Source organism: Sminthopsis crassicaudata, chromosome 5 (assembly GCF_048593235.1).
Source record: "Sminthopsis crassicaudata isolate SCR6 chromosome 5, ASM4859323v1, whole genome shotgun sequence".
In the NCBI taxonomy this organism is placed as follows: domain Eukaryota; kingdom Metazoa; phylum Chordata; class Mammalia; order Dasyuromorphia; family Dasyuridae; genus Sminthopsis; species Sminthopsis crassicaudata.
The window spans coordinates 288591775-288608364 of NC_133621.1; the positions used below are offsets into that span (position 1 = coordinate 288591775).

A 16590-nucleotide genomic window follows, 5' to 3' on the forward strand; every position below is an offset into this window, starting at 1 on the left:
ATGGCCTTTCCATTGTTTGGACATCCATTGTGTCTAACCTTATGGTTCTCACTCAGTAAGAATAGGTTCATGGTACCCCAAGGGAACTAGAGAATCTTTATCATACAAGCATTGAATATATATTTCCTTTCTGAAGATTTCAAATGGAAATAATTTGCCTCTTTTTTCCAAGGATTTATTGGAATTTTCAGATGTTTATAACAGGCAAATAATGTATTAATTTTTTTTAAATCAAAATTTAAGTTTGAGGTCAGGGACTATTTTAAATTTTGTAGCTCCAGTGTTTAGCACAGTGCCTGGCTCATAGGTGTTCCATATATATTTGTTCAATGATTGGTTTCTAGGTTGGTGCTTAAAAATCTTTATTTTTATCTGCTCTGTCTGTCTCTCTCTGTCTTTTTTTCTCTGTTTCTCTGTCTCTCTCTGTCTCTGTCTCTTTCTTTCTGTGTGTTTCTCTGTCTTTCTGGTGAAGGATTTCATGTTAGATCTTAGAACTACTGGAATTTATTAGTGTGTGATTTAGGAAACATGATTTTGTCTCCTAGTGCAGGATGGATTGGGGTCTGGAGAGATATGAGGCAAAGGAACTAAACCGAAGGTGATCCTGATGGTCCAGGTGGAAGGTGATGAGGACCTGAATTAAGGAGGTCATTGTGTGACTAGAAGACAGCGAATGAAAGCAGAAAACAGTAAGATTTGACAACAGTTTAATGAGCGTGAAGAGTTAAAGATGACCACTGAGATTTTGTGCCTGAGCGACTGAGTGAATGGTGGGAAGTTGGAGAGGGGGAATATTTTTGGGGGAGAGATGAGTTATATCTTGGGCATGTTATATTAGAAATGTCTATGGGACATGGAGAGAGAGGGATCCAAAAGGCAGGTGTTAAGGAGGACTAGAACAGGCTGGATATGTAGATCTGGGCTTCATCTGCAGATGATCATTGAACCCATACAAGCTAGTGAGATAATATAAAGGGGAATGATCAGGCTGGATATAGAATCTTGGCAGACATTTATGAAGCACCGACTGTGTGCCCAGCACATGCTAAGTGCTTTATGGTTATTATCTCACTTGAACTTCACAACAATCCTGAGAAGTTCCTCCTTCACTTTAGAAGAGGATCAGGGACTTCATAGATGATGTCTATGAATTTTATTTAAATGAGGCAGAGCCAAGCTGATTCTTTAGTCTCACTTTCTCTTCAGGAGTCAGAAATAAGAGCTGTTTACAGATGAGGAAACAGAGATGAACAGAACGAAGTGGCCAGCCTAAGATGGCACAGCTAGCAAGTGTCTGGGGTCGGCTCATACTCCACAACTCTCTACTGATTCCCCAACCACCTCAGAAAGGAGACAGTCTCCAGGAAGAAAAGGTGTCAACATGCCACAGAAAGTTCAGGAAAAGTGATGAAAAGGGCAGGAGATTCAGCAAATAGGAGATCATTGGATTTGCAGAAGGCAGATTCAGCTGAATGAGGCAGGACTTGAAACCAGATCCTCCTGACCCTCTGGTTATCTGTCTGCTGCCCTCTGCTCCCTCTCCAGGCAGGGCTTGCATAGTTGTCAGTCAAATGGAACCAGTCACATTGTGATCCCATAAATGGAAGTCTGGCTAATGAGGAGCCACATTTTAAATCTCCCTTCAGCACTAACTCTGACCCCCTCTTTCCATTTTTCGATCTCAGACTTTATCCACAATTCAGCTCCTCCAGGACTCAAGCATTTTGGTAATGCAGGACTGCCTTGAGCCAGACCAATTTCTCCCCCCAGGTTATAAGATCTTCTGGCAGATGTGCATGTCAGTAAAGGGAGAAGGATCTTATACCCTGCGAGTTTCTTTCTGCAGTGTGTCACAAGCCAATAATGTCCCATCACTTCTTCGGAGGCATGCATGAAATCTGCCTGTCATTGTAAAGATTCTCCTGCAATGTGAGACTTTGTCCTTGAACGTGTCTCGTATGTGATTGTTCTTGTGCTGGAGATGCTGAAAAGTGATCCCTCTGAAGAATAGTTCTATGTGCAGCCAATGTCACCAAACAAAATAGCCCCCTCAGTGAGCCCGCTGCCGTGTCAGAGGTGAGAGGGTCTCCGTGACCAAAGAGCCCAGCCCAGGATTCAAAGGCAAGGAAATGAAAGCCCAGAGGCTTGACAAAATAGCTGGGATTTGAATCCAGAGCTTCTGACTCCAAAGCCAGTGCTGAGAACTCTAAAAGAATCACAGAGATTATTCTGTCTGATGCCATTATTTTATAAATAAAAAAGTTAGAACCCAAACAGATGAAATGCCTTGCTCAAAGATGCACAGCTAATTAGGAAGGACTAGAACTTCCAAAAGACACTTTGATTAAGTGCTTGAATAGCCTGACATCTCAAACTTAATTTGCCCAATTAATTAAATTATCTTTTAAATAATAGCAAATTTTAAAATAATTTATTCGAAATGATAGTATCCAGGAATGAAAGGGGGAAAAAATTATGTGAGTAATGACATCTGCAGTTGTATAGGAGATCTAGTACCGTGAATAGCCTTGGATTAAGTTTCTGTCTTTCTATGCTCTTTGCAAAGGAGGGTGGCTCAGCTGTTTTTTCCATTTGGTTAAAGTATGGAGCTGATGAGATAGGTTACAGATGTGAGAGACAGGAGGAAAATTGAGTGAGAAAGTGGGGATGCCTCAGGACAGACCCATCATTTCATCAGTGCTGCTAAAGCAGCTCCAAGCATGTCCCGGACTCCAGGAGCACAGGCCTGAGATCCTGCCCCCACATTTTACAGAGGTGGGGATCAGACCAGATAAAGGAAGCCACTTGGCAAAGGTCACATAGGTAGAGCCCTGAGACCAGCCAGGTCCTGTGATGTCAAATCCCCCCTTTAATTCTTATCAAGCAGAAAAGTAGTTTCCAAGCCTTTTGCTGTGGGCTCTTCCTGTACTCCCTATTCTGTCTGATTTATTGATCTGTTGTTCGATGATAACTTTCTAAGAAATTAACTGGTTTTCAACTCACTTCCAGTTGATCAATGATGGACAGAGGTAGCTACACCCAGAGAAGAAACACTGGGAAGTGAATGTAAATTGTTAGCACTAATATCTGTCTGCCCAGGTTACATGTACCTTCGGAATCTAATGTTTATTGTGCAACAAGAAAATGGTATTTACACACATGTATTGTACCTAGACTATATTGTAACACATGTAAAATGTATGCGATTGCCTGTCATCGGGGGGAGGGAATAGAGGGAGGGAGGGATAATTTGGAAAAATGAATACAAGGGATATTATAAAAAATATATATATAAAATAAAAATTAAAAAAAAAATTAACTGGTTTTGAGCAGATTTGGCACATCCCTAAAAGAGAAGATGTTCAATCAAACTTTAGGTTAGATTTGTCCATGTTTTCGAAATAACATGGTGAGAGGTTTTCTATATAGCTTTTAGCCAGCATTTAGGAAGCTTCAAAGTCTCAGCAAGAGGGTAAATGGAACTAGGTTTGGGTCTATTTTGTCCTGCCTGGGGGAGATGGTAAAGCCAAGAATTCAGCGTGTACATTTAGTTCAACTTTATGTACCTTGTCTAAAAATTAAAATTATCATAGCGTGCAATTGCCGGTTTTCATGAAAAGCTAAATGAGTGTATAATTTCACTAAAGTTACTCCCTGATTTTTTTATCGTAGTGAAAAAGTAAAAATTTCTATTGCAAGAAACTGTAAAGTATATGGGAAAATCTTTTGATTTTTGAGCCTGGTGGGAAGGAGAAATAGGTTGAGGGAGAGAGAAAGGAGGGGGTAGAGCAGAGAAATAGCAACATGGGAGGAGAGAGAGAGAGAGGAAACAAATGAGTGAAAAGAGAAGGAAGAAAGAGTTGAAAGAGAAAAACAGGAGAGTGAAGGGAGGAAGAGCAGAAAGGAAGGGAAAGAGTGGATTAAAAGAGAGAAAGATGAGAGAAAATGAGGAAAGGATAGGGAAAAGGAGAAGAGGAGGGAAGCAGAAGAGGAGGAAGAGAGAAGAGCACAGAGAAGAAAAATAGGGGGAGAGAGAGAAGATGGGGAAGAAGGAAAAGTTGAAGGAAGAAGATAGGATTAGAGAAGAGGGAAGGAAGAGGAAGGGAAAGGAGGAGAAAGAAAGGATCAGAAAGGAAGGGAGAAAAAGGAAGAGAGAAGGAAGAAAAGAGATGATGGAGGGGAAAGGGGTCAGAATAAAAAGACTGAAGATGAGAGGGAAACAGAAGGAGGGAGAGGGGAGAGAATGAGAACATGCAGCTGCAGCTGCTGAATTTAGAAAGTCAGAGGTGCTCCCTCGCCTCGGCCACATGAGCTGAAGTGGCAGGGAGAGCGCCGGGCTGCAGATGACAGATGTAAAGAGCGAGCCTCCCGGAGCCGCTGTCAAGTTCCAGCATCTCTGCGCGCTGGACAGAGGAGGCGCCTGTGGGATCGGGTGCCCAGGGCCGTATATAAGGCCCGGAAATTCTCCCCATCTGCTTGTCAAACTGACCAGCAGCATCTCTCAGCAGGCCTTGGGGTCTCCATCATTCAGCACAGGAAAGAAGGAAGCCCTCCACAATGCCAGAGCCCACCAAGAAAGAGGGTAAGAAGTCTCTCTTCTCTCTCTCTCTCTCTCCCTTTTCGTTGTGTTTTAAGGAAAGTCAAAGGTCCATTTTTAAAAAAAAATTTTAAAGTATGTCTGATAACTTAGTGTCATCCCTGGGGCTTAGAGAGGAAATGTCATATCAGGGAATTTAGGTCAGATGATTGTGTTATGATAAAAATCCTGCCCCTGGAAAAAAAAAGAAATCTAAAACAATCCCCACAAAAACCTATTTTTATTTAATAATTTTAATTTAATTTAATATTTTTAATTTTAATCATTTTTATTTAATAAAATATTCTATTGTATACAACAGAAAGAGGAAAACTGATTTCCAAAGTTTATAGAGGAATTGGAATAATAAATGTTTGATTTTGTGTGTCCTAATAATCTGAGCATTTAAATTCTTTATAGTTGGGAAGTTACCTTTTTGGTGGTATTTGTTTCAGACGGCCAGCAGTAAAATCATTTATCAAAAACATTTTATTTTATTTATAATATTTGAGATACATTTTGAAATGCCTTCTTTCTAACAGATTGAACTAATAAAAGTGATAAGGTTTCAAATGAAGAAAGAGCAGGGCAGCCAGTTAAACATGAAATATTGTTTTGCTAAAGTTAGAAATACAAAGCTAATGCATTCATGGAAAACTCAGAATAGAAATCTTTGACAGTTTTCAGTTTACTCATTACCCACCAGATTATTAAATTTTCTTATCTCAAATATATAGGATATGGCAAATTAAAAAATTGTTAAATTTTCTCATCTCAAATATAGATGATATGACAAATAAAACATTGTTAAAAATTTCTTATCTCAAATATATAGGATATGGCAAATTTAAAAATTGTTATATTTTCTTATCTCAAATATAGATGATATGACAAATAAAACATTGTTAAAATTTTCTTATCTCAAATATATAGGATTTGGAAAATTTAAAAATTGTTAAATTTTCTTATCTCAAATATATAGGATATGGCAAATAAAAATTGTTAAATTTTCTTATCTCAAATATATAAGATATAGCAAATAAGAAAATTTAATAACTTAGTGGGCTATGAATAAACTCAAATCAAAACTCAAATTGTGAGTTTTCCATGAATGCATTAGCCTTGTATTTCTGACATGAGCTTTGTAAGTATAGTCTTTTCTATATATCTCAAATAGATAGGATATAGCAAATATATAGAAAAGACTATACATATGTGCCTCATTAACATGATTTGTTTTCTTGAGGAATTTCTTGGACATTTTATTTGGTAATTTTATAGTTTTTAGATGACTTAAGGGAAAAGAGTAAATATATCCTCCAATGAGAAAAAATTTCCCATTTTGCAGGAAAATAAGATTTATCAGTAAAGAGAGCGTTTTAGAAATTCATTTTCTGTATTGTTAAATATTCTCCTCTCCCTCCTCTTTGCACTTCCTCGTTTAAAATGAATAACAATGATAAAATGAATAATTGAAATAGCATGACTAAGTTTGGTTTTATATTATTCACATTCCTCCAAATTAATAGCACATTTGCCAGGCTTAGTTTTGGAAGGAAAATCTCCAAAATGAAATAATCTCATCCACTTAATCTTTCATTTATTGCTTACTACACTCTCAAAAATTGTCTGTGAAAATTAGAATAGAAGTTGATTGGAAGAGACCATAAGGGATAAATTAAGAAGCATCCAGTTCTTGCTGGCTTGTTTTAAATTTGTTTTAAGTGCTTTCCAGTTATTCCTTTTGTGGCTCTTTGAAAAAGATGTTGCACGTTCTCGGGCTCCAACTTAAACTCTGAAGGAAAATGAATGATTTGAAGCATCTTTTCAGTATATTTTCTTTATGTCATTAAACCGGGAGTGTTGACAGGCTGGGGTGATCAGTTTACTTGTTGGCTTTACTTAGTACAGAAGGACAATGATAGATGAAGTATCCCACCCAAAATAGCTGCACCAAATGCATGCATGAATATGGTAGCTTAATCCAGAATCTCAGGCTGAGAGTCCAAACCCTTCTAAAGTGTCTGATTTGTAATGCAAATGATTTACATGTGCATTAAGTGTCCTCTTTATTTGATCTGTCACTTGACTGGCTACTCCAGGGCTTACTGGTCATGGAATGCCTACTGTGATTTGTGACTAAAAGCAAAATGTTGCTTCTAACCTTTAAAAACTGCCCTGAATCTGTAAAGGGCCAGGCCCGTTTAGTTCCTTTCAAGCCCAGAAAAGGATGATTAGTAGACTGAGAAGTTCACAGACACCAGTGTTACGTGACTTTTCGCTGGTTTTGATTGCAACAAGACCCTAACCAGGGCTGTCTTGACTCCTGAATTTTCTGACCCATTAGAGAGGCTGGTTTAGCATTCTTCAGTGACATCTATACAGTCAGATTTTAAAAAGATACTTATTAAACTACTCTGGAGTTTGTGGTAGGAAAGAATTCTGAAAGACTTCCTTTTCCTTAGTTTTACTGTCAGGGCTCTGTTATTACTATAAATCTCTATCCATAAGGAAAAAGATTATGCTTTATTGCTATAAGTAAGCTCATTTCAAATAGGAATTGTTTCATTTATTATATTTGTAGCCCCAACATGTATCATGTAATCGGTGCTTAATAAGCACTTGTGGATTGATTGATTAGTCTCTTATCATCCTCGTATCCTATAATATATAGGTAATGAAGTATAAATGGTAGAGTAGATAAAAAGCCAGAGTACTTTGGAGCTGGGAAGACCTGGGTTTGGGCCATGTCTCTGCATCCCTGTGCTGAGGGGCAGCAACTCTCTAAGACTTTAAGTGGCAGGGGAGATCTCCACAAGTGTAATTTGGTTGAGACATTTCCCTGTACCAATCAAATCAGAGGTTCAGTTCCTATTCCCTAATATAGTATATAGTAAGGACCAGAAGGGATTCTTGTTTGAAATGAAGTGATGAATAGCAGCTAGCATTTGTATATCACTTTAAAGTTTACAAAACTTTACATGTCTTGTCTCGTCTGATCCAAAGAGGATCAAATATTGTTATCCTTATTTTACAGATGAGGACAGTGATTTAGAAGTTAAGTAGATATTATTGTGATTATGTTAGCGGGTCATAGTTGGTTCTTATTATTTCAAAGAAAATACAGTGGGACAAAGCTTCATAAAGTAATTCCCCAGTTATGGAAGTAATTATTTGATTCTGATCACTATGTGATAGAAAATCTCACCAAATCACTGCCAAATAGCATGACCAAATAGCATTCAGAATCCTTTCATGGGATCTCAAGATTTAAAGGAAGAGATCTTTGAAGTCAATTAGCTTTATGGTTTTTTACTTTCTTTAATTTTTTGAAATGGTTTTTTGTGTCTTTTTTTATAACATGGCTAATATGGAAATATTTTTGGCATGACTTTACATATATAATATATATCATATTGTTTGCTTTGTTTTTTTATTTATTTATTTGTTTATTTGTTTTTTGCTGAGGCAATTGGGGTTAAGTGACTTGCCCAGGGTCACACAGTTATTTGGCTTCTTTAGAGACAGGGAAAGATGGGAAGGAAGGAGACAATTTGAAACTCAGTTGTTTTTTTTTTTTTTAATGAACATTAATTTTTTAAAAAATAGAATTGCAAAATGTTTAATGAAATAAATAAAAATATTTTTTTAAAAAGCAGTCAATTAGTCACGCATTACAGAAGGAAAAACTGAGACCAGCTAAGATTAAACAATTTCTCCACAGTCACTCAGGTAAAACCCTCTGGATTGTAAGCTCAGGACCTTTTCCACTCTAAGCTGGGCAGCCAGTGAGGTAATGTTAGACTACATTTCAGCAATTCAGAAAGAACAAGGAACAACACTTCCTCTTTGAGTTTTACATTTGGTGGAGACAAGTTTCCACGACCTTCTTTTACATGTATGGACCCTTCTAGTGTCATTCCTGCAAACTAGCAGCATTTTCACACATGCCTTTAACTCTCATTGTTTAAAGAGTTTGGTTTAAAAATTGTTGGTTCAAAATAGTAATACCAGTAATGATAATAATACAACAATAGTAGATAATAATAATAATGAGATACAGTGCTGCAGAATGGATAAATGGCCAGTTTTAGAGTCCAGAAGACCTGGGTTGATTCAAGCCTTAGCTGTATGTACCCTGGCTGTATAATCCCAGTAACTTCTCAGGGAACCCTCTAAGATGTCAAATGGCAGAATAGTTCCTAGCTGACATTGCTAAAGAGAGTTATATTATTGGGAGTTACTTACGTTCTGTCTAAAAAATAAAAAATCAATAGTGGTTATTGTCATTTGGCTGGATGGTTAGAAGATGTGGTGGGAAGACTTCAGTTCAAATCCACTCTCAGACACTTAACACTTATGAGCTGTGTGACCCTGGGCAAGCCACTTAACCATGATAGCCTCAAAGCAAAAAACAAAAAAAGACTATCATTTATATTAGCTTCAATGTTTGCAAAACACTATTATATATATAAATATAACATATTATATATGAAATATACAACACATATATAAATAATAAATATTATAAATAATATGTGTAAATATACATGTACATATACATGTAAAATATCATTTAATTATAACCACCATCCTATGAAGTATCACTATAATAACTGTTATCTCTGGGAAGCTAGTTGGCACAGTGGTTAGAGCCCTGAAGTCAGGAGGACCTGAGTTCAAATCTGGCCTCAGACACTTAACAATTCCTGGCTGTGTGACCCTGGGCAAGTCACTTAACCCCAGTTGTCTCAGCAAAATTAATAAGTAACTATTATCTCCAATTTACAGATGAGGAAACAGAAGCTTAGGGGGCTTTAGGGACTTGCCCACCGCCACACAGCCAAATAACATGAGTAGCCCATTCAAGGTATTTTTCTCCAAAGAGATGAAACTGTGATCATACACATGAAGAACCCCTGCTATTAATAAATTTACATTCTAGTATTTTGTCCTTGGGAATGTAGAAACTCATTCAAAGTCTTAGATGATTCTTTTTTTTTTTTTCCTTCCCCACTTGTGATTTGCTGATTCCAGCCACTTCCCAAAAGATAACCACATGAACCAGACAGGCCACCAAGCTTTGGCAACCTTCCTAAGCTAATTTGCAGAAATCCTTCCACTAGGGCAAGTGTACCTAGGACCTGCAGGTTTTGTGTTTTTTAGCAAGAATAGGATTCTACCATGAACAAAGGGATCACTTCCTTTCAATCAGAAGGGAGCCATTGGTTCCATCCAGCTTTTAGAAATCCAGGGATCCAGAAACAAGAGAGAGTTAGTAATTTTTAATATTTTCAGGTGCCCAAATCAAAAAGATGTTTCATACAGCTCCCTATTAACCTACAAGAGGCTAATTCTAAGAGTTTGGCAATGCGCCTGAGTCTTAGGAAGGAGGAAGGTCAGATGGAGTAAGAACTCTAATGGAGGTCTTATTAAATCTTAATCCATTGAAATTGTTCCTAGTGACCTAGAAAACCCCGTTTGGAAAGAAAGAATATTCTTTTTCAATGTCTCACACATTCAAGCAGACACAAACCTACTCCGTATTTTATTTGATACTGTTCCTCCCTAATCCCCAAGCCAGACTAGGAAAAAACCAAAGTAGAGCATCATTCTCTTGAGAATAGGATTTGGGAGTTAGCGACGTCAGTAAGGAGTAGGATTTATACTCTCAAGAATAGACTTGGTGGCCCTTGGATTTATCAAGAATAAAACTTGTGGCCCAGTAAAAGCAGTAAGGATAATGTAATAAAACAGCCTGAGATGGACTGGAAGAAAGAACTTCAATTGCATATAATTCTGTTACTGTTAATTTGGAAGTTTTGCCTCGTTAGTCCAGAAAGGATCCTTCCATTGGCCTCCCATCCCAACTCCCCATTTTAAGAATCTAGAAACTGGGATAGTGTAGCCCCCTTTTTTCTGATGGCCATTGAAAGATTGTTAAAAATAGTAATCTTTATGCAAAAACAAATCGAATTAACAAGCATTTATTAAGCCCTACTATGTGCCAACCACTACGTCAGGTGCTGAGGATGCAAATACTTTGAATGAAATAACCACTACCCTAAAGCAACTTATTTTCTAGTGAAGAGTGCTATATCTTAATTTGAGAGACAGTGCCTGATTTCTAGATAGATTATCATATGTTTTTCCACACCCTTCCCAGCCTTGCCAATCTCCAGAGAAATGAACTTCCAACACCTTCAAGTTTCACTCTTTCACAAAATTACACTTTTACTAAGAATCAGAAACCACTTCCCTTTTGAACCCAGAGAGGTTTTTGTTTGGAAATACCAACATTGAACCTGAGTATGAATTCAACTGTGGCTTTTTTGAAAATTAGTATCTTCTTAAAAGATTCAGATAGCATATTTAGGACAAAGAAATATAGAAAAGGATAAATCAGTCAATCAACATTTCTTTTGAAAATAGAAAAGCTAGGTTCAACCCAACGAACATTTTAAAGCACCAACTATGTACAAAAAGGTTCAAGAAAGCGATGAAGTCTGAGCTAAGTCTGGCTTCTGAGAACTGCAGGGAGTTATTCCAGACATTTAGGAAAGACTGAAGGTATGGGGCCCCAAAATGGAATGATACCTATTAAAGGGAGCATAGTAGAGTCCATATTGACAAGAAAGTAGACTACATGAAAAGGATTAACATGGTAGCTGGAATTTTAGGTGTGTGTAATATTACAGTGACTGTTTCATTCTAGAGGCAATAGGGAGCCACTGAAGATTTTTGACCAGAACATGTCTTTGGGAATATTATAAATTTCATCAAAGCACTTGATCTCTTTGTGCCTCAGTTTCTTTATGTGCAAAATGCAGGAGAGAACTAGATGATCCCTAAGCTCCTTTCAACTCTAAGATTGTATACCTGTTGTATTTGTGTTTTGTTCGGTTCTACTGCTTCCTCTTTTACCCACCAATTTACTTGGATCTGAGATCTCTTTTTTGAGGTCATGACAGAGAGAGCAGATTATTCTTGTGCCTTCAAAATTTAAAGTATTGGCTTTTTGTTCCAGTTCCTTTTTGACCCTGGGTTTTACATAAATTTCTTTTTTTTCCCTCAATGGTTTGGATCAGGAAAATTTACAAAAGTTCTTTCCTTCTTGGGCTTTTAAAAAAGACTTGATGTTCCAATTTTGGACAAGCATGAAAACTAGATGTTTGTGTAATAGCCTTTGTTACCTCTCCCCTATTTCTAAGCATGGCTCAAAGTTTTGCTCATGGGCCAGGGAAAGAGCCAGGGCCATGCCATGCCATGTCATGTGAACTCTCCTCTCATATTTACTCTTTGACCTTCATCCTCCACCCTGATGACACAGGATGATATCTCACTTCCAAAAGTATGAAAGCATTTTTGAGGGAGAAAAATCTTTCTCCATGACTCAAATGGGTGAAGAAAGTTATTGATTTGGAGGGTTGATTTTGTTTTATAGTGAAAAAATTATTTTCCTACTGACTTTAAGTGGTAAACCGTAGCCACCATGGCCAAAATATTATTTCCCCATTTTCTCCCCTGAGAAAATTTGCTTTACTATCCTAACAATCTGTGGGGTGGATTTAGTATGTCTCTTTACGGGAATACCCAGAAGGGAACTGTACACTAGAGGGGGCTTTGCACTTGGCAAGAGCTGTCCCCTCAGTAGGCTGGCTGTCTTTATGGAGCTCCATGCTGCACCTGTTAGGAAGATAAATAAAGGACTGGCCAATTCTTTCCTCTCATAGGTCCTAAATATATCACTTTGAAAAAGCTTTTGAAAAACAAGCTACATCCTCGCTTCTCATCCAGCATGTCTTCGGAAGAGTCACTCTTGTTCTCAGGTCTCTCAGAGCTGACACTGAGTCCAGAGTAGGACTCTGAAGGGCTGTTTCAAAGGCAATGAAAGCTGATACTCTGGAGATACAGTGTATCTGTGAGACCAAAGAGATGGGCAGAAGTAGAGGAGAGAGTTCTGGGCTTAAAGGCAGGAAGAACTTGGTTCAGATTTCACCACCAACCTTAGCCATATGGCTGTGGGCAAATTACTTGGTGTTTCCAAACCTCAGTTTTCTTATCTATAAAATAGGTACGATGCTTTGTTAGCACAGGATTGTTTTGAGGTAATTAGTTCTTTGCCAGTTTTAAGATTCTCTCTCAGTGTCAGCTTATTTTAACTGTTAGGGAACTTCCTCAGTGTTCTCTCATTTTGGCTATGGGGAATAGGAAAGAAAAGGAATCAGCATTTATAGAGTACTAACTATATGCTAGGCATGTTATAAATATTATCTCAATCCTGTGAAGTAGGTGCTGTTACTACCTCCATTTTACATTTGAGGAAACTGAGGCAGGCAGAAGTTACATGATTTTTCCCAGGGGATACTCTTTGAACTCATACAGACCCACCGTTCTCCCTAGCTGCTTCAGAAATTGTCATAAAGCAAAATCAGATCATTGTACATGGCAACAGCAAGATTACTCGATGATCAATTCTGATGGACGTGGCTTTTTTCAAAATGAGATGATTCAGGCCAGTTTCAATGATCTAGGATTGTGGGAACTGAGGGTGGTTCACAACATAGCATTTTCACTCTTTTTGTTGTTGTTTGTTTGCATTTTATTTTGCTTCTCTTTTTTTTCCTTTTTGATCTGATTTTTCTTGTGCAGAAAGATAATTGTATAAATATGTATGCCTATACTGGATTTGCATAGATGTGTACCATGTTTAACATATATTGGGTTACTTGCCATTTAGGAGAGGAGGTGAAGGGAAGGTGGAAAATTGGAACACAAGATTTTGCAAGGGTTAATGGTGAAAATTTATCCTTGCATAGGTTTTGAAAATAAAAAGCTTCAATTAAAAAAATTTTTAAAGAAATTGTCATAGGACACAGTTTGATGGTTTCAGGTTTCAAGTAGATCAAAGTATTAAGAATGTTTTGTTATTTGAAAGATTTTCAAGACAGCCTAGTCAATGGGTGGAATCCTCAGAGAGATCCCAGCCTAGAAGGAGATCCTAACTGGGCAAAGATTGCTTAAAAAAACAAAACCCTAGAGTGTAACTATAAATACACACATACACTACATCTATATCTATATATACATGCATATATGTATACATATATAGATCTGAAATTTACAAAATTTAATTCCCTACAATTTTCATTTCAATTCAACAAGCATTTAGCAAACTACTACTATATACCAGGCACTGTATTATGTTCTAGAGATACCAAAAAAAAATTAGACTGATCTGGAGCTCTCAGAAAGGTTGCATTCTACTGGGAGATATATAGATATATATAAAGCTGTAGTAAATTTATTTATTTTTAATACACATTGCTTTATGAATCATGTAGGAAAAGAAAAATCAGAGCAAAAGGGGACAAACCATGGGAGAGAAAAAAAAAAAAACAGAAAAAAAGAAGTGAACACAACATGATTTACATTCAGTTTCCTTAGTTCTTTTTTCTTGATGCAGATGGCATTTTCTATCCAAAGGTTATTAGGATTGCTTTGGATCACTGAACCACTGAGAAGAACCAAGTCTTTTCATTGTGCAGTCTTGCTGTTATTGTGTACAATGTATTCCTGATTCTGCTTGGTTTGCTCCACATCAGTTCATGTAAATTTGCCCAGGCCTTTCTATAATCAGCTTGTTCATCATTTTTATAGAACAATAATATTCCATTACCTTCATATGTCACAGCTTAGCCATTCCCTAATTGATAGGCATCTACTCATTTTCCAGTTCTTTGCCACCACAAAAAGAGTTACTACAAACATTTTTGCACACGTGGGTCGTTTCCCTCCTTTATGATTTCCTTCGGATACAGACCCAGTAATGGCACTCCTGGGTCAAAGAGTATGCTCAGTTTTATGGCCCTTTGGGCATAGATACAACTCAAATACTGATAAGTAAATATAAATTATTTACAAAAGAAACACAATGTAATGGGTCAGGATATTAATGACTGTGGGAATTGACTGAAGCAAAGGAATGGGAAGGAAATCTAGAAAGGCTTCCTGTAGGAAGTAGTACTTAAATTGATCTTTGAAAGGAAACATGGCTTCTGAGAGGCAGAGCTAAAAAAGAGAGAATACTGCAGACGTAGGAATCAGAATATATAGAGGCACAGAGAACAAAGGTGAAATGTCATGTATACAGAACAAGTAAACCAGTTGTTAGAGTTATAGGGGGCAAACGGGAGAAATAGAAATATAGTATAATCAGTCCTGAGAAGAGTGACAAGAGTCAGAACAAAAGAAAAAAAATGACACCCTCAGGAAGTTGTCTTTCAATTGGCTTTATTTTTTGGAGAATTGTGGGTACAACCAAGGAGAGAGATAATTTTTATCCTCATTTGAGCCTTAAAAGTCTGTTTCATTTTAATTTGATTTTTCACAGTGGATTTAGCGAGTTTAATCATTGAAGTTATTTATCTGTGCTTTTATGAATATTTAGAATAGTTTGTTTATTAATTAGGGATTTTTTTCTTTAATCTATGAAATCTATATCAGAAGGCCAAAACACCTTTCCCACCCAGGAATATCAGGGACATCCTTTAGTACGTCCAGCTTTTACTGTGTTGAATGATGAGAGTTAAAAGCTCTTTAAATTATTTTTAATAGCTCAAATTTATATGGTCCTTTATTATTTGCAAAGTACTTTGAGGAAGCTTGACAAAATCAAAGCACAAAGGGATTAATTCACTTGCCCAAATCACCCAGGAAATGTCAGAATAAGGCACTGATTCAACACTCCTACTTTTAAATCCAGTGCTCTCACCATCAAGCGGTACTGATTTTCTATTGCTCTGATTCTGGAACAACTGAAAATCAAAGCTTCATCTTCTACTTGAATAAAGAAAATAACTTACCTGCCTCTGCCTTCTCTTTTTACTCAATTTTCAGTACCTTCTAATAATAGAAGCAGTCATCGAGGCACTGCAATCTGAAGGGGGATAAGGTCTATAAAATTTATGAGATGGAACAATGCTTCAGTGTGTTGCTTTGGAAATGGGACTAATATGCAAGAACTTATGTTTAATAGAGCCATAGTCTCTGATTGAAGGGAAATTTTAAAAATGAGTTTTATAACAAAAATAGTGAAAAGTGACCAGAAGTTCTGCTTATTTGATTTGCTTCATGGATGAAAATGTATGACCTAAAATGGGTATTTCTGCATCAACAGCTCTTCAGTTTTGGGGGGATCCACCAAGGCTATATTTGAAGTGATTGAATTTTCTAGTTGCATTTGGGCTTGTAGTACGCAAATGGATATAGGTTTAGTTTGAAATGAACAGAGAGCTAAAAATATCAAATATATTTTTCATCCTTGCTCTGGAAAGCATAGAATGAAATAAGGATTGGAATGGAAACCAGGAGAGAAAATGGCAAGAAAGCCCCTAGCTTTGCTAACCACACTTCAAGTCACTAAGACTGAACTGAAGAGGCAGTATCCCAGAGTAAACAGATTTATGGGTGTGATTATTGGGCTACTGCCATTAATCTTTGGAAAAGCATTGCAGTTGGAGAGGTATTATAGGATTATATATAGGCAAATGCCTTGGCATTGGTAAAAGGGCGGGTCCTTGAAATTAGAAACCAATGAGCTTGACATTTTTTCCCTAAATAATAAACAATTATTTATTAGAATAATATCATTATTAAAATAAATAAATAAAATTTCTAAATAAATTTTAGAATTTATTACTAAAGCTTGGGTTTGTGAGCATTTAAAAAAGGAAATGGTGGCCATTAAGAGCATGTCTTCACACAGACATGGTACTGATACCTAAGCCAGGTAGGTTGAAAACAGAGAAAGAAAATTATAGACCAATCTCCCTAATGAATTTTGATGCTAAAATCTTAAATAAAATATTAGCAAAAAGATAACAGAAAATCATCCCCAGGATAATACATTATGACCAAGTAGGATTTATACCAGGAATGCAGGGTTGGTTCAATATTAGGAAAACTATTAGCATAATTGACTATATCAATAACCAAATTAACAAAAACCATGT

General features: G+C 36.9%; 1 protein-coding gene across 13 annotated transcripts in view; it reads left to right on the plus strand.

The window, feature by feature from the left end:
* The first annotated feature begins 4221 nt into the window (after positions 1 to 4221).
* Positions 4222 to 16590, plus strand: part of MYBPC1 (myosin binding protein C1) — a 107197-nt gene continuing 94828 nt past the window's right edge. For 10 of the 13 annotated variants that reach the window (XM_074271378.1, XM_074271382.1, XM_074271377.1 and 7 more), the window contains exon 1: positions 4222 to 4582. In XM_074271378.1, coding sequence (XP_074127479.1) covers positions 4558 to 4582 — 25 coding nt within the window. In that variant the 5' untranslated portion in view covers positions 4222 to 4557. The remainder of the gene's footprint in view (positions 4583 to 16590) is intronic. The other 3 variants (XM_074271389.1, XM_074271390.1, XM_074271388.1) reach the window with 2 other exon arrangements.